The sequence below is a fragment of the Neodiprion pinetum genome, chromosome 2, assembly GCF_021155775.2.
Source record: "Neodiprion pinetum isolate iyNeoPine1 chromosome 2, iyNeoPine1.2, whole genome shotgun sequence".
NCBI lineage: Eukaryota > Metazoa > Arthropoda > Insecta > Hymenoptera > Diprionidae > Neodiprion > Neodiprion pinetum.
This window is the reverse complement of record NC_060233.1, coordinates 3200568-3218118: the sequence shown is the minus strand read 5'-3', so window position 1 is coordinate 3218118 and position 17551 is coordinate 3200568. Positions and strand designations below refer to the sequence as shown.

General features: G+C 37.3%; 2 protein-coding genes across 7 annotated transcripts; one reads left to right on the top strand and one right to left on the bottom strand.

Annotated features, from left to right (window-relative positions):
• Nucleotides 1-276: 276 nt before the first annotated feature.
• Nucleotides 277-6573, bottom strand: RN-tre (Related to the N terminus of tre oncogene). Of its 2 annotated transcripts, XM_046609388.2 has the most exons (9): nt 6399-6573; nt 5794-6035; nt 5391-5714; nt 5128-5315; nt 4873-5033; nt 4459-4779; nt 4150-4291; nt 1171-1274; nt 900-1103 (listed from the first exon to the last, which is right to left on the bottom strand). In XM_046609388.2, exons 2-9 carry the CDS (start codon nt 5946-5948, stop codon nt 1032-1034), a joined length of 1467 nt encoding a protein of 488 aa, XP_046465344.1. In that variant the 5' UTR covers nt 5949-6035; nt 6399-6573; the 3' UTR covers nt 900-1031. The 2 variants fall into 2 exon arrangements, with proteins under 2 accessions (XP_046465343.1, XP_046465344.1); XM_046609387.1 differs by having other exon boundaries at nt 277-1274.
• Nucleotides 6574-6970: 397 nt separating this feature from the next.
• LOC124210933 (putative RNA-binding protein Luc7-like 2) lies at nt 6971-11577 on the top strand. Of its 5 annotated transcripts, none has more exons than XM_046609395.2 (7): nt 7130-7153; nt 7341-7435; nt 8432-9242; nt 9391-9439; nt 9819-9917; nt 10087-10733; nt 10989-11577. In XM_046609395.2, the coding sequence occupies exons 3-7, from the start codon at nt 9160-9162 to the stop codon at nt 11065-11067; spliced, it is 957 nt and encodes a 318-aa protein (XP_046465351.1). In that variant the 5' UTR covers nt 7130-7153; nt 7341-7435; nt 8432-9159; the 3' UTR covers nt 11068-11577. The 5 variants fall into 5 exon arrangements, with proteins under 5 accessions (XP_046465349.1, XP_046465351.1, XP_068990125.1 ...); XM_069134024.1 differs by adding an exon at nt 9527-9719 and having other exon boundaries at nt 7133-7153; nt 8432-9439; XM_046609394.1 differs by lacking the exon at nt 7130-7153 and having other exon boundaries at nt 7569-9242.
• Nucleotides 11578-17551: the final 5974 nt, after the last annotated feature.

Here is a 17551-nt window from a genome sequence, read left to right as displayed (position 1 = left end):
GTAAATAAACCTACGTGTCTGTTTGCACAGATTCGTCTGTAACAGATTGAGTTGAAAGTATGCTTCTGCACCAGACGATAACTACTGGAACTTTGAAGAAAAAACGCAAAACTAAATGATAAGTAAACCAGACAAGTATAAAAATAAAATATTAATTTGTAGGATCTATTACATCTTATCTAATTTCAGATCTAGTTCCCGTTTCATTACTCAGTGGCAAGAATGAACTTTAAATTGTTGGAAAACCATCTCTGTGGGGTACATTTTTCTAAAGTGGAGATTCTAAAATGCACTTTAAATGTATGCGATATAGTTAGTATTATTTAACATCATTCATATTGAATTTAAATTTTTTCTCTCCATTCTTTAATACATTTGATTCTTATTGCAATTTGATCGTACCAATTAACTTGCATTCACGTTTTGATCTGACTCTGACTGTTTCAATATAGTACACTGTAATTTCCATCCACACGGAATCATTGCAACGATTAGAACAGATTGTTAAATTTCAATATGCAGGTGTAATATAATTCAAGGTAATTATTCACGCCGATTAGTCAATTTTATCCTGACTAAACTTTGGAACGTTGCAGTATAATGTTGTCACGATTCTTTCTCATGTAGCTATAAAATAATAATACTATAATAATATTTATTCAACAGTATCTCGCGATCGTCTATGTTACAATATATCCAATATCTTTTTCGTATTTCTAGTCTTTTTTTTTCCTTCCTTTTTGCTTTAATTTTCAATAATTTTAATATTCCAACGACACTATGTTCAATGTTATATACCATATATTATAGAACACTTAATATTAAGAACAAAGTTGGACAATTACGTTACTTCAAGTCCAGCTCAAGTTCTGGACTTTCCAAAGTAAAGGGTTTCAGATTTTCAACTATAGGCGTTTGATCAGGATCAACACGTATACGAATTTTATTAGTTTCTAACGATCGAGGCAGCGTACGAGGAAGATCATCTTTGTACGAAGCTGGGGATGGAGGTGTATACGGTACATAGATTCTTACAACGTCAGGACTTGGCTGATGAGGAGTTGCTCTCGGTGTAGGTAAGCCTCCGCTCCCCGAGCTACCATCTGAAACGTTGCTCTGAGTATCGAGGCTATTATCTAGGGCTTGGGAGCGAGTTGCCGAACTGAATACCGATAGATCCGCCGTCGATGTAACGGAAGTATCAGCTAACGAACGGCGCGATCCATTGGGTGAGCCTCCGTCATCCATGCTTGGGTCAAACGAAAACTTGCTTCCTGTAGAAAGGGACAATTCACCCATATTCAAATTAATGACCAAAAAAACATTTGTCAGCTTATCTTTGCTTTTTCTATCGTATTACACAAAGTTAATTGATCAAAGGCCATAACTTTATTGTTCAAGTCCATCAATTCAAGGAGGAATTTCAAGAGATCAGATATCATAATTATGCAGACATCAGATTTCTATGCTGAGCGTGTAAATCTGTTGTGCCAGGAGTGGAAATTAACCGATGGAGAAGGTTCGCGTGCGACAAATGATTATCCAATAATGGTGGAGGGATATGCGAATTGGGTAAAGTCATGCACCGTCCCTTGAATCTTCTTTTACTCTTCAATTTTACATCTGCTATCAAATGGATTAAACAGTTTAGTCCAAAGTGATAAGAATCGATATGAGAAAAGTAATATCAGCGTTAATTTGGTGCTGTGCTTTAGTGATAAAATAAACTGAGAGAAGGTAAACGTTTATATATTTACATGTTGAGAAGTAGTTTTTTGCCAATAATCAATATCTACGTTCGTTGCAGAATGGTTCTAACACAATTAGTGTTGAAGAAATAAAATAATATACGATAGTCAGAGTTTAAATGAAAGAAGAAAATATAATTTTAAGTACCAAGTGATGATGGGAGACTTAATGAGCGATATTTCGACGTTTTAACACTAACTAAACGAAAGTATTCCTGCAAGGAGCGCAACAAGAAAATAACACTGAGGTGAAAATGATAATGTAGGAAATTTGTGCAACTTAATAGGACATGCAAGGAAATTAAAACAGAAATTCTATTAAAGTGGATATTTCTTTGTTTATTATTATTGTTAACAATTAGATATTTATTACGAACTGAGTATAAATTACATAATAATGGAATAAAAGTAAAGTGTAGGCTAATTCGGATATTAGGTAATTATAAAATCAAGTTCTATCGTAGCCATAAATGATGAGTATTTTACCAAAATTATTAACGTCTTTTAATTGTTTGTTTGCAAGAGAAACTTTAGAAAATAATGCGCATGCAAATATGCGTAGTATTCATGTTTACAATACGATGGAAGGTCTCGCTTTGAAAGACATATCTAACACTGAATAACGGATATCCACGCCTTAAATCTTCATACAAGTATTTATTCTTTGATTTGTTTTTTTTATGGCTATGTAGAATTGGTATTACTTTGAACACTGGAAAAAAAATTGATGTATACAGCCTTCCCATTTGGGATTTTAATTGGAGGCATAGCAGGAACCACATAAAATATGAATCAGGATTATTTTGTACCATTGGAAAAAAAAAAACGACAACTAAAAACACACAAGAAAAAAACATTATACTACCTATGCATATTATTACGTAATAGAGTATTTTCAAGTTGTGTTTATTCAATACTACAGTCTGATTTGTCATTGCTTTTTCGAATATTTACACGTTACATAATAGTTTTGAGGAACGTTACGACAAAAATACCATGGTTTGCTAATTTTCATCACATCACCAATCAGACCCCCTCCCATTACATGTACAGTTCATAAAGAAAATAATTCGACACAATAATAATAGCCTACATATCTTCACTGCAGGAAAGTTTAGGTGTCTACAGGTGTTGAAGATTGCAAAAAGTGATCAAGTACATACTGACGAAGGAACGCACTTTGAAGTTACGATATTATGAAGCTGTTTTTTCTGCATGAAAATGTGTTGACCCATGCTAAGCTACAGTTTGATGTTACTTGAAAAATTATTCAGGTTTTTAAATATCTTCCAAATTGGACGATTGTACTTGTAACGTCTTTTTGTGACTATATTGGAAATGTATGTATCAAATGTATGAAGTTTATCAAAGTTACAATCCACATATCGTGTTGATATATATATATATATATACTTATCTGTAAGTATGATAATACTGCGAGGATGGATTATTGATGAGTATGATATTTAAACCTTGACCTACGAGTTTGAGTGAAGATATTTTCACAAAAGAAAAATGTTAAGACTCGATGATTCGATTATATTAGTATGATAATTAGTAATCTGCCAACTAGAGGGCGATTAATTGAACAAAATGACATAATTTTTTTAGAGATGTTACTAAAATTGCTTCCAAAATTAGGTCAAGTGACGATTTTACGTGATCATAAGAATAACGGAAACAGTGATAAGTTGGTTTGGATGTTTATATTCATCTAAAACTTATGATTATAATTGAAGTTACGAACTAGTAATTCTAATATAACAATGTTAAACATATATCGACTAGACAGTAAGCAAATCATATAGTTTGCCCATATCCACGTCATATTAATGATTAGAATAGCAAAAGAATTGGCTAAGAAAAAGTTTTTAGAAAGAAAATTTTAATATTATATTTCATGGCAAGAGGAAGCACGTTTGCGTGTTAAGAGATTTCAGCCCCGTAACATAGTAATGTGATTCATCACTTACTGAATACAATTATCTCTTAATTTACCTTTTTTACTACATATACAATATGCATGAGTGTTACAGATACAGTATAAAGGAATTGTTATAGTAGTTTGTTAGTCAACAGAAAATTAAGTAATATGTTGAGTCACCAAGTTGGCAAGACGTGTAAAAAATAGGATAAGCCGTATCCTGTAATTTCTAACTAATAAAATTTAGATTCAGTATTTCGAGCAACTTTATAGATAGTACGTGTTTATTCTTTGTAAGAGACTTTTCTACTGTATGAACGTGTGGTTTCTATAATCTTGTATTATAAATGACCATTTCCTCATCTGAATCTAGATCATCGTCAGTCTCGTCTTCTCCGCTGGTACTACCACGCGTTGAGTAAATTATACTGGGATTGGTACTACTGTATATCACACTTTCACTGTCTGTAAACTCACCCCCAAGGCCACCGCAACCAGCAGGGTCAACCGGGGTTGAATTTTCTCTGGTTCCCTCTGAACTTGCAACGTCCCTACGCTGTGCCACAGACTCCCGCATGACATGTTGAGCTTCGCTAAACTCTTCACTCCTTCTCCCTACCTGGAAACGCAATCATCATTTAAGAATTTCAGTTACTGATAACATTCAACGTTACTGATAGGTATTAAAATTTTTTCTTCTCAATGACAAATATATTGACAGATTTTTTATATAAATAATTTATGTACAGTAAAGTAAAATGGCAGATGTCCTTGTCCAAATCTCACCTTGCTGGAAAAGGAGGGTTCTTTGAATATGCCAAATGGATGCCTTGGTAGTTCATGTGGCAGAGGTGGACCGGGGTAATCTAGTTTAGCTCGTTTTAGTTCCTCCATGTTGCGTTCCATAGCGTTGATTACTGTGTCATCATCAAAACCAAAGTTTTTTTCCAATTTCATCTGAAGGTAGCCACAAAATTCATCAAGACTTTCCATGGGCATCAGGTAACGTTTGTGAAGTTTCATTACTGAGTAGGCCATTGGTGGCAAAATACGGTCACCATCCAGTAAAAATACATCCCATATTCGAAGACCAAGACTGACCGGAGTCTGAACAAAAAAAAAATACAACATTAGTTTCTTCTCCAAAAGAAAGTTTCAAATCAGAACACGTTCCTTGTTATTGTGTAAATAAAGTCTTACCCTTTCTTGAAAAATAACAAAGAACCATTTCAGAGCATACAGTATAGAATCGCAGCCGCATTTATCAAGCTTGCGCTTAAGCTTCGGTAAAAATTTAGACATAATCTTATCGTGGTGTTCAATAAACCGATTTAGCTTCGGAAACCCATCGACGTAAAATCCTGCAATGAATAATACAAGATAATCATTGTTAAAGAACTCGGTTTGTGATGTTGCAACAGTATAGCATGAATGAAATAAACTAGTATCTCTTACCATGCATGCTGTACTTTTTGTCTGCAAGAAGTACAGATAGCCCCCAAAAAGCATCTTCCTCATTCATGTACAACAGCAGAAGGCCTGCCAATACAGACATACCCTGGCAGTAACCGACCTCCATGTTATACATGCTGTAAGCGGCTAAGACGTAGAACATGGATCTTTGTGTAATGCTATATCTTTCCCTAAAAAAATATTTCGAAAGAATAAATAATTATGCTATCCCGTTTTTTAATAATTGACTTACTGAATTTTTTTACCTGTAATTGATATGGTCTCTGTACTGTCTAGCGACGTCAGCATCAATTTGTCTTATTTCTGTGGACCACTGGCGAGCGAGCTGGAGCATCTCGTCATATTTTCCGGCATGCTGCTGCTTCAGATTTTGAACACCAAGAAGTTTAATCCATACTTGACCTCTGAGACTATTTGGAATGCCCTTGTATATCCTACGGCGTAATTTGTCGACAGTTGCGGGACTTTCCCATTGGCGTAGCATTTTTATCCATTTTTTTATCCTCTCCATTTCAACGTGCCGTAATTTAACTTCGTTCGGATCCACTTTCTGTGGTAACCGCTTGTCGCTGTAATAACGATACATGGATTAATGAATGTTCTGTTCACAGGTGGTAAAAGAAGGATGAAGATAAAACTGATATTTACTGTATGAATCCATATCTATCCGTTGTGTGATAAACTTCAAAGCCCGGATCTTCCCAAGGGTCAATTTGAGCTCCGCTTTCTCTACCTCGGTCATAGCAGCTGAAAATTCTATCCCGCTCTGCAGCTGACCGCTTCAATAATTCTTCCTCATTCATCCCACGTTAGAGTTGCGTTAAAAACTCTCACAAACATGCCGCCCTTGGTAATTATGTGCCGTGTCTCTTCGTACATTAAATATTGATCTGGAAGTAAGTTATAATCATACAGATGCAAATGTAAATTTGCGACATTAGTTCATCATCAGATTATTTTAACTAACAGGGAGATAATTGAGCAAGGCAAGCTTGGTGTCAACCTTAATCGCTGTCAAAATGATATTCATGTAATACTGAACAAAAAAAAATACGGTACGTAATGGGATTCAATATGCGACTTAGGGTCAAGATTGTTTTCAATGAAGGTGTTCACAATAAGCAGACGGAATAGTTGTACGGTTACAAAAATGATTTTTTGGCAATTTGACATATTGACAGAAAGTAAAAGGGTTATATACAATCTGTGTAAATATAGCAGTTTTATTTTGTCGATACAAGTGTGCGACTTACCATACAATAAGTAAGATTAGCTGAATACTATCAACATAATTATAACCAGCTACGACCTCTTAATTCTGATATTCATAATATTTTCGAAATATTTTCCTCTCCACAATCCCTCTTATTTTATAAAACCATCATCGACATTATTTCCTGCTGAACAGCAATTTCCTCGCCGCCCCCAATAATGTTCCTAAACCAACAAAATTAGGTACTCCGCATTTTAAACGGAATGATGCGTTCGAAAAAAATGACTACTTTCATCTCCGTCCGAAGGATGCGTTCCGAAAATAGCTGGCAGCGCTACAAACTCTCTAAGACAAAGGCAGAGCCAGTCACGAACTCGGCAGCGCGAAAGAGATAAAGGACTGTTGTCAGCATTGGGAGCTAATATCGGGACGTTCCCTAAGCTTCACTTTACTGCGCAAAATTTGACACAGGTTGCGTCTGTTGGTTTCTACTCCGTGGCTACTTCGGTCGGTTCTAGGGATCTTCCAGGGGGCGGCATCGGAATATTTTTTATCTGGAAGCTGGTAACAACCCGGTTCACAGCCCGCCTATACACCGTGCCAGCCTATATCTACACGTATGTGACATGGATGTGTAGAGAGTTTGTGATTTGTGATAGAGGCAGTGGACTGCAAATAGAGGCTGGCTCACGGTTAAACGGAGAGTGCCGTAAAGAGGAAAATAATCGGCGAAAATGACAGCTCACGATCAAATGCGAGCTATGCTCGATCAACTGATGGGGACAGGACGAAACGGTGAGTTATTTTGTATAAAAAATTACGGGGGCATCGATTGAACAATCGTATAAATAAGCGTTCTTTGCCAACGCTGGAACAAGATGGTGACCTAGTGATATCGACCGCGACATAACATCAAGTGACTCGTGTATTGTTAATCAATTGGCCTAGATTCTAAAGAACCGCAATTATTCAATATTTTTAGGTGAGAATAACAAATTTCAAGTTAAATATTCGGATCCGAAGGTCTGCAAGAGCTTCCTCCTCGCCTGCTGCCCGCACGAGATACTTTCATCGACAGTGAGTATACTGTAGAAACAAAAATTCCTTTTCCTCCTCTTTTTTTAAAAATATTTTTGTTTACTCTCTTCTACTTCTTAAGTATTTTAATTAATATTATTACGCGACGTGACATTGTACTTCTTAAATACAGATTTAAAATGTGTACGCTATCGATGGAAGAGATCGGCACTTGTACTTCTTTCATAATAATCTTATTGAATAATAGTTCGATGCAATGTGAGCTCGTATCATAGATATGAATGTACTAAACGACATTTAGTCTCCAGCACACTTATAAATCAAGTTTCGTTACTGTGTAATAATTTTTCACAATGTTGATTTACAAGATATCTTATCGTTTCCCATTAAATACAGACTCATCAGATTGTACTCGACCATTTACACTCTCATAACAATGATCGTGAAGTTTATGTCTATTTGTTATAGACAACTCATCCACATTCAGTATTTTGTTCCTCTTTTTGCATTCAATTACAAGTAATAATGAATCCCATTTCCTTCGTGAAACAAATGTAAATGGCAGTAACATAACAATACAGTAATGTACTATGTCATCTTGAGACAAAACCGCTAATTACTGACAATTTACAAGAATCCTGAAATCTTTCCTGTATAATTTTCATCATCTTTATTCATCAATTGATTGTTACGAAGTCTAGAAGTATGAAAGCAAACACAGCTATGGTTTTACGCAGCAAATTTTGTTTCATTGACAGGCAATAGCTAAGTTTCCAATTGCATAGCTTCTAGACTTTGTTCGGCTGAATAATTTGATGTAAAAAATTTTCTAACTTTATTCAATACAGATAAGTCTGTTAGAGTATGTTCTTGTACCTAATATGCGTGAAAAAGTTGTAACACAAGTTGGTATGGGGCATTTGTGTTATTACTAGTTGTTAGGGTATTATATGTATATGTGAGAAAAAAACATTAAAAACAAACAACCCAATCACAAGAAGGTTACTGAATTCACTAATACCGATGCGACTGCAGTTCTATTTCCAGAGAGTCTGAAAAATGCAAAACCAATCCAATGTACAATATTGTTGCGAATATTGTCCAATCATATTGTTGTTTGTCTCACTATCACACGCGCGTTACTGTAAGTACTGAAAACAAAAGAAGACGTACGTATTACCATTGAGATATTTTACGTAATAAATAATAACTTAATTAAAAACTACCTATTCAAAGCCTCGGCCCAGTTGTGAGGCTGTGTGCCGGGGTTTAGAAATATATTTGCCCAAACCGCCAGAGGCCTGTTCACTTAGTTCGCTTTGGTGAGTAGTATTCATGAAAGGATTCTTGATATAATTATCATTTTGTCATGAATATATTCGTCAATAATGGATAATAGGCCAAAAGTTTTCTGTGAGTATGCGTGAACAAAGTAGTTTCCCTTTTTTTGGATTGGGGACAGGAAACGAAGGACAGATCTGTAAGTAAGGCTGTCTGAACTTACTAATTGCCCGAATTAGGATGAGCACAACATTTATTTGTTTCAATAATATTTTCATCAGTTTTAGATTGTGTAATATAGTATCGTGAAATGATGTCCTTTGCGATTACGATTTTTTGCATTAGGTTCTATTTTGACTAACAAGACTTTTTGATTAGAATATGTGATTGTTTTACTAAAGGATTTTGCTTCCGTTTGCAACGATATGTCAATCTAGCTTTTGATTTTCTCAATTTCACACTTAATTTTGGCAATTTGTAACATGCGTGAAAGATCGAAGGAAGGACTCAATTATAGGCAGGATCGCACGACACAGCTGTTACAAAATTCCCCTCATCACCGGATGTACGTATTCAACTCGATTTCTAAATAAGTAAAATGCAAATTATTCAAATCACTATTTTCATAATATTTCGTTTAATAGTTAACATAATAAGTTATTAAGTTGTGTCATAGAACAGAATATGTAAATTAAGGTGTGTGCTGATTGTAGCGTCGTTGCCATCGCATTGTCGCGTCAGGCGGAGAGGTGTTGCCGCTCTGTAAGTGAAATCAACAAAATATCTAACTATAGAAATTATATAAATATATGTGAAAGCATCAGTTCCTAAATGTATATTTTTTGATAGCGTATCTAGCAGTTTGACCGTTATGGAACACTGTGTTTGACCGGATCTTGATAAATTGAAAGACAGGCTCGCACTTAAATTAACTTAAAAAAAGTGAACTGACGAAAAAATAATAAAGATGGTAGACTTCCTGTAATTTTGTACAGACAAATATATCATTGTTACCGACGATCTTATTCATATGAAATGAGAAGTATGTAACAGTTCTTGGGATGGTGGTAATATTTAGGAATTGTCAAAGGGGAGTCTCACTTAAGAAGGTCATTAATTTATTATAATTTGTAAATCGCAGCGCATGGACTTGGGCGAATGCCCTCAGATTCACGACCTGGCTCTGCGGGCCGACTACGAAGCTGCACAGAAGAAAAGAGATCATTTTTATGATATCGACGTAAGTTAAAAACGAGAAATCTATTATACGAGGTCAAACAAAATAAAACTTCTGATCAGATTTCAAGTTCAAGCATTATTTCCGTAGCTTTTACTATTGCCAATAATATTACAAATTTACGTTTTAATTTTTTAATTTTTAATTAGCGACTTACGTTTTCATTTCGTAGGCAATGGAACACCTTCAAAATTTCATTGCTGATTGTGACCGACGAACTGAACAAGCTAAGCAACGTCTTGCAGAGACTCAAGAAGAGTTGAGTGCAGAGGTTGCAGCAAAAGCTAACAACGTTCACGTTCTTGCGGAAGAAATTGGTAAAAAACTTGCCAAGGCAGAGCAGCTTGGCGAGGAAGGGTTTGTAGAAGAATCTATGAAGCTTATGGGTGAAATTGATGAGTTGAGAAAGAAAAAAAACGAGGCTGAACAAGAATACCGAAATAGCATGCCAGCTTCGAGCTACCAGCAGCAAAAATTAAGAGTCTGTGAAGTCTGCAGTGCATACCTTGGCATACATGACAACGATAGACGACTGGCCGATCACTTTGGTGGAAAACTCCATTTGGGCTTCATCAAGATAAGGGAAAAACTTGCCGAGCTTGAAAAAACTGTCGAGGATAGGCGCAAGGAAAAAAGAGAGACTATGATGGACAGAGACAGACAGCGGGACAGGGAACGTGAGGATCGGGACAGGGATCGAAGTCGTGGTGGGCTGAGTACTGGATACAGAGAACGCGATCGAGATCGCGATCGCGACCGCGAACGTGCCCGTCGGGATAGACGACGGTCAAGGTCCAGGAGCCGTAGCCGCGGCAAAAGGTGAGGAGGGTTGACTTAGGAAGTATTGCATTATTATCTGTTTCTGATGAACGAATAATTTGTGATGAAATGTAAAGGCCGAGCTGAAAGTTGTTTTTTTTAAAGTTGAGCCTCGCAAGATGGCTCCTTTTTCGAAAACATCGTGATAATACTCGGGAAGCGTATTAACTGATGATATGATTTCTTTTCAATGTTTGATAAATTTGTATTTTGCGGTGTGACTAATTCGCTGTATGGGGAAAACATATGTTTCAGATCTAGACGTTCAAGGAGTGACAGCCGTGGGAGACGCTCACGTTCACACCGCAGTGGATCTAACGATCGTAAGAGGTAAAACATTACATGGAGTCAGAAACTTACTCATACGACTTCATGAGCAAACGGACTTACTACATCTCGTAAATTAAAATGTTTAATGCAGTAGTTTTTGAAAAGTTCTATAATAGGGGAATAAATAAATAACATTTATAGATTATAAGGGGGAAAAGTAAACAATAATGAGTAAATTTATGATTGAAAATTAGCGTAAAAACATTCTCAGAACTAATTTGAACTTTTTAACGTTATGTGACATGGTCATCTTGTGTAGTAGATTATACGGGAATTTATAATAGTATGCTTTAATGTGTAAGGTATTGTTATAATTTTTAATAACTGAACATAAAATATCTGGCCTTAGTATTCTGTAGTTCTTAGAATGAATTTTAAATCAAATTCGTCACGTGTAAATATACATAGGTTCTATCTCAGTTCGCACATGCAAATTCATTGCATATTTATTATAATTTACTATGCAGTGTTGTTTACCTTCTAGAAACCCTAAATAAATAGATTTCATCAACAATCTGCATCGTCATTATCACTTCTGCGAATATTTAAATGCAGAACTATTCAATAATCATAAGAAGGAAAGTTAATCTTCGATGATTTGTACATTTCTGAACTTATCTCATGAACTTGAATGGTAATTTTGAGGAAGTTTTAAAATGTCATATAATTTTTTTTAAGCAACAATCGTCATGACGTAATTACCCGTCTGAAATGCTATATCTAATTACTTTTATAAATTATATGACAAGACTTTGCATATATATGGCTCGAATACAGACCACCTTGAAAAATGCCAGAATCCAATAAGTCAGACGCATTTCTGGTGTATTTTTGCGAGGTGAAAACCAATGCGCTCAGTCTGATGATTACTTGGAAGTGTGAAAAAATGGTTCAATTGAAGAAGCGAGATGAAGTATCAGTTCGAGATATGAGAAAATAATTCAGAATGATTATTTTGATGCATTACATGTATTATAATTCTAAAACGATGCGAAGGAATTGGATTATTTTTCCATATCTCGAATAGCTACTCACAGAGCTTACAGACAAACTCTATAGAATACGCTGCGAGCAACATGTCGAAAGTTGGAGCCCAGAAATGAAAGATTTCGTTCTCAATTTCTGTGCTGTTCGTCCTACGCTCTTTTTAATGTTTTTTTCGCATTCCTGAGAATCCGATCAGCAAAGAGAGAGTCCTGCGAAACAATTCTGAGACAAAAAGTTTCCGAGCTCTGAAAATTGCAAGAAAGCAAGGAAAGGCCCTTTGAATTTTTCGAGATGAACTTTGGCCGAATTTGAAAAGCAGATGTATTAATACTTCGATGCACTATATCGACGTGATTTTGCGAAAGAAATTGATTAAGCGCAGTCCCAATGAGCTGCGATCAACTGATGAAGATTTACAGCCGCAAAACGAAGAATTTTACTCGCCATTTCTCTCCTGTTGGTCCTACGCACTTTTCACTGCGTTTTCCGAGTTCCTGGGGGTCCAATTAGTCAGAAAATGGTCGTACAAATCGAATCTGAGACCAAAAATTTTTGGCTACGAAAATGAAAAAAAAGTAAGGCTAACCCTTTGCATTTTTGGCGAAAATTTGGGCGATTTTGAAAAGTGCTGAAATTGATTCTTTGATGCACTATTCCGACATAATTTTGCGAGAGGAATCGATTGGGCGCAGTTCCAATACGTTGCGAGCAACGAATCAAAAGTTACAGCCAAAAAACGAGAACCTGTGTTTTTGACATTTTTCAGCTGGTGCTCTTTCCTTCGTAATTTCTCTGCCGTTGGTCCTACGCTCTTTTCGCTGCGTTTTCTGAGTTCCTGGGGGTCCAATTAGTCAGAAAATGGTCGTACAAATCGAATTTGAGACCAAAAATTTTTGGCTCCGAAAATGAAAAAAAAGTAAGGCTAACCCCTTTGCATTTTTGGCGAAAATTTGGGCGATTTTGAAAAGTGCTGAAATTAATTCTTTGATGCAATATTCCGACATAATTTTGCGAGAGGAATCGATTGGGCGCAGTCTCAATACGCTGCGAGCAACGAATCAAAAGTTACAGCCAAAAAACGAGAACCTGTGTTTTTGACATTTTTCAGCTGGTGCTCTTTCCTTCGTAATTTCTCTGCCGTTGGTCCTACGCTCTTTTCGCTGCGTTTTCTGAGTTCCTGGGGGTCCAATTAGTCAGAAAATGGTCGTACAAATCGAATCTGAGACCAAAAATTTTTGGCTCCGAAAATGAAAAAAAAGTAAGGCTAACCCCTTTGCATTTTTGGCGAAAATTTGGGCGATTTTGAAAAGTGCTGAAATTGATTCTTTGATGCACTATTCCGACATAATTTTGCGAGAAAAATCGATTGGGCGCAGTCTCAATACGCTGCGAGCAACGAATCAAAAGTTACAGCCAAAAAACGAGAACCTGTGTTCTTGACATTTTTCAGCTGGTGCTCTTTCCTTCGTAATTTCTCTGCCGTTGGTCCTACGCTCTTTTCGCTGCTTTTTCCGAGTTCCTGGGGGTCCAATTAGTCAGAAGATGGTCGTACAAATCGAATCTGAGACCAAAAATTTTTGGCTCCGAAAATGAAAAAAAAAGTAAGGCTAACCCCTTTGCATTTTTGGCGAAAATTTGGGCGATTGTGAAAAGTGCTGGAATTAATTCTTTGATGCACTAATCCGGCATAATTTTGCGAGAGGAATCGATTGGGCGCAGTTTTAATACGCTGCGAGCAACGAATCAGAAGTTACAGCCAAAAAACCAGAACCTGTGTTTTTGACATTTTTCAGCTGGTGCTCTTTCCTTCGTAATTTCTCTGCCGTTGGTCCTACGCTCTTTTCGCTGCGTTTTCTGAGTTCCTGGGGGTCCAATTAGTCAGAAAATGGTCGTACAAATCGAATCCGAGACCAAAAATTTTTGGCTCCGAAAATGAAAAAAAAGTAAGGCTAACCCCTTTGCATTTTTGGCGAAAATTTGGGCGATTTTGAAAGGTGCTGAAATTGATTCTTTGATGCACTATTCCGACATAATTTTGCGAGAGGAATCGATTGGGCGCAGTCTCAATACGCTGCGAGCAACGAATCAAAAGTTACAGCCAAAAAACGAGAACCTGTGTTCTTGACATTTTTCAGCTGGTGCTCTTTCCTTCGTAATTTCTCTGCCGTTGGTCCTACGCTCTTTTCGCTGCTTTTTCCGAGTTCCTGGGGGTCCAATTAGTCAGAAAATGGTCGTACAAATCGAATCTGAGACCAAAAATTTTTGGCTCCGAAAATGAAAAAAAAAGTAAGGCTAACCCCTTTGCATTTTTGGCGAAAATTTGGGCGATTGTGAAAAGTGCTGGAATTAATTCTTTGATGCACTAATCCGGCATAATTTTGCGAGAGGAATCGATTGGGCGCAGTTTTAATACGCTGCGAGCAACGAATCAGAAGTTACAGCCAAAAAACGAGAACCTGTGTTTTTGACATTTTTCAGCTGGTGCTCTTTCCTTCGTAATTTCTCTGCCGTTGGTCCTACGCTCTTTTCGCTGCGTTTTCTGAGTTCCTGGGGGTCCAATTAGTCAGAAGATGGTCGCACAAATCGAATCTGAGACCAAAAATTTTTGGCTCCGAAAATGAAAAAAAAAGTAAGGCTAACCCCTTTGCATTTTTGGCGAAAATTTGGGCGATTTTGAAAAGTGCTGAAATTAATTCTTTGATGCAATATTCCGACATAATTTTGCGAGAGGAATCGATTGGGCGCAGTCTCAATACGCTGCGAGCAACGAATCAAAAGTTACAGCCAAAAAACGAGAACCTGTGTTCTTGACATTTTTCAGCTGGTGCTCTTTCCTTCGTAATTTCTCTGCCGTTGGTCCTACGCTCTTTTCGCTGCGTTTTCTGAGTTCCTGGGGGTCCAATTAGTCAGAAAATGGTCGTACAAATCGAATCTGAGACCAAAAATTTTTGGCTCCGAAAATGAAAAAAAAGTAAGGCTAACCCCTTTGCATTTTTGGCGAAAATTTGGGCGATTTTGAAAAGTGCTGAAATTAATTCTTTGATGCACTATTCCGACACAATTTTGCGAGAGGAATCGATTAGGCGCAGTCTCAATACGCTGCGAGCAACGAATCAAAAGTTACAGCCAAAAAACGAGAACCTGTGTTTTTGACATTTTTCAGCTGGTGCTCTTTCCTTCGTAATTTCTCTGCCGTTGGTCCTACGCTCTTTTCGCTGCGTTTTCTGAGTTTCTGGGGGTCCAATTAGTCAGAAGATGGTCGTACAAATCGAATCTGAGACCAAAAATTTTTGGCTCCGAAAATGAAAAAAAAAGTAAGGCTAACCCCTTTGCATTTTTGGCGAAAATTTGGGCGATTTTGAAAAGTGCTGAAATTAATTCTTTGATGCAATATTCCGACATAATTTTGCGAGAGGAATCGATTGGGCGCAGTCTTAATACGCTGCGAGCAACGAATCAAAAGTTACAGCCAAAAAACGAGAACCTGTGTTTTTGACATTTTTCAGCTGGTGCTCTTTCCTTCGTAATTTCTCTGCCGTTGGTCCTACGCTCTTTTCGCTGCGTTTTCTGAGTTCCTGGGGGTCCAATTAGTCAGAAAATGGTCGTACAAATCGAATCTGAGACCAAAAATTTTTGGCTCCGAAAATGAAAAAAAAAGTAAGGCTAACCCCTTTGCATTTTTGGCGAAAATTTGGGCGATTTTGAAAAGTGCTGAAATTAATTCTTTGATGCACTATTCCGACACAATTTTGCGAGAGGAATCGATTGGGTGCAGTCTCAATACGCTGCGAGCAACGAATCAAAAGTTACAGCCAAAAAACGAGAACCTGTGTTTTTGACATTTTTCAGCTGGTGCTCTTTCCTTCGTAATTTCTCTGCCGTTGGTCCTACGCTCTTTTCGCTGCGTTTTCTGAGTTCCTGGGGGTCCAATTAGTCAGAAGATGGTCGTACAAATCGAATCTGAGACCAAAAATTTTTGGCTCCGAAAATGAAAAAAAAAGTAAGGCTAACCCCTTTGCATTTTTGGCGAAAATTTGGGCGATTTTGAAAAGTGCTGAAATTAATTCTTTCATGCAATATTCCGACATAATTTTGCGAGAGGAATCGATTGGGCGCAGTCTCAATACGCTGCGAGCAACGAATCAAAAGTTACAGCCAAAAAACGAGAACCTGTGTTCTTGACATTTTTCAGCTGGTGCTCTTTCCTTCGTAATTTCTCTGCCGTTGGTCCTACGCTCTTTTCGCTGCTTTTTCCGAGTTCCTGGGGGTCCAATTAGTCAGAAAATGGTCGTACAAATCGAATCTGAGACCAAAAATTTTTGGCTCCGAAAATGAAAAAAAAAGTAAGGCTAACCCCTTTGCATTTTTGGCGAAAATTTGGGCGATTGTGAAAAGTGCTGGAATTAATTCTTTGATGCACTAATCCGGCATAATTTTGCGAGAGGAATCGATTGGGCGCAGTTTTAATACGCTGCGAGCAACGAATCAGAAGTTACAGCCAAAAAACCAGAACCTGTGTTTTTGACATTTTTCAGCTGGTGCTCTTTCCTTCGTAATTTCTCTGCCGTTGGTCCTACGCTCTTTTCGCTGCGTTTTCTGAGTTCCTGGGGGTCCAATTAGTCAGAAAATGGTCGTACAAATCGAATCTGAGACCAAAAATTTTTGGCTCCGAAAATGAAAAAAAAGTAAGGCTAACCCCTTTGCATTTTTGGCGAAAATTTGGGCGATTTTGAAAAGTGCTGAAATTAATTCTTTGATGCACTATTCCGACACAATTTTGCGAGAGGAATCGATTGGGTGCAGTCTCAATACGCTGCGAGCAACGAATCAAAAGTTACAGCCAAAAAACGAGAACCTGTGTTTTTGACATCTTTCAGCTGGTGCTCTTTCCTTCGTAATTTCTCTGCCGTTGGTCCTACGCTCTTTTCGCTGCGTTTTCTGAGTTCCTGGGGGTCCAATTAGTCAGAAAATGGTCGTACAAATCGAATCTGAGACCAAAAATCTTTGGCTCCGAAAATGAAAAAAAAAGTAAGGCTAACCCCTTTGCATTTTTGGCGAAAATTTGGGCGATTGTGAAAAGTGCTGGAATTAATTCTTTGATGCACTAATCCGGCACAATTTTGCGAGAGGAATCGATTGGGCGCAGTTTTAATACGCTGCGAGCAACGAATCAGAAGTTACAGCCAAAAAACGAGAACCTGTGTTCTTGACATTTTTCAGCTGGTGCTCTTTCCTTTGTAATTTCTCTGCCGTTGGTCCTACGCTCTTTTCGCTGCTTTTTCCGAGTTCCTGGGGGTCTAATTAGTCAGAAAATGGTCGTGCAAATCGAATCTGAGACCAAAAATTTTTGGCTCCGAAAATGAAAACAAAAGTAAGGCTAACCCCTTCGTATTTTCGGTGAAAATTTGGGCGATTTTGAAAAGTGCTGGAATCAATTCCTTGATGCACTGTTTCGACATAATTTTACGCGAGAAATCGATTAAGAGCAGTCCCAATATGCT

Excerpts from the sequence above, each read along its gene's own strand:
- LOC124210933 (XM_046609393.1), top strand. The coding sequence starts at position 7,093 with ATGACAGCTCACGATCAAATGCGAGCTATGCTCGATCAACTGATGGGG. Across the intron at positions 9,918-10,086 it reads ATCATTTTTATGATATCGAC|GCAATGGAACACCTTCAAAA; the intron begins GTAAGTTAAAAA and ends TTCATTTCGTAG. Across the intron at positions 10,734-10,988 it reads AGCCGTAGCCGCGGCAAAAG|ATCTAGACGTTCAAGGAGTG; the intron begins GTGAGGAGGGTT and ends CATATGTTTCAG.
- RN-tre (XM_046609387.1), bottom strand. The coding sequence starts at position 5,948 with ATGAATGAGGAAGAATTATTGAAGCGGTCAGCTGCAGAGCGGGATAGA. Across the intron at positions 5,316-5,390 it reads AGAGACCATATCAATTACAG|GGAAAGATATAGCATTACAC; the intron begins GTAAAAAAATTC and ends ATATTTTTTTAG. Across the intron at positions 4,780-4,872 it reads TTGTTATTTTTCAAGAAAGG|ACTCCGGTCAGTCTTGGTCT; the intron begins GTAAGACTTTAT and ends TTTTTTGTTCAG.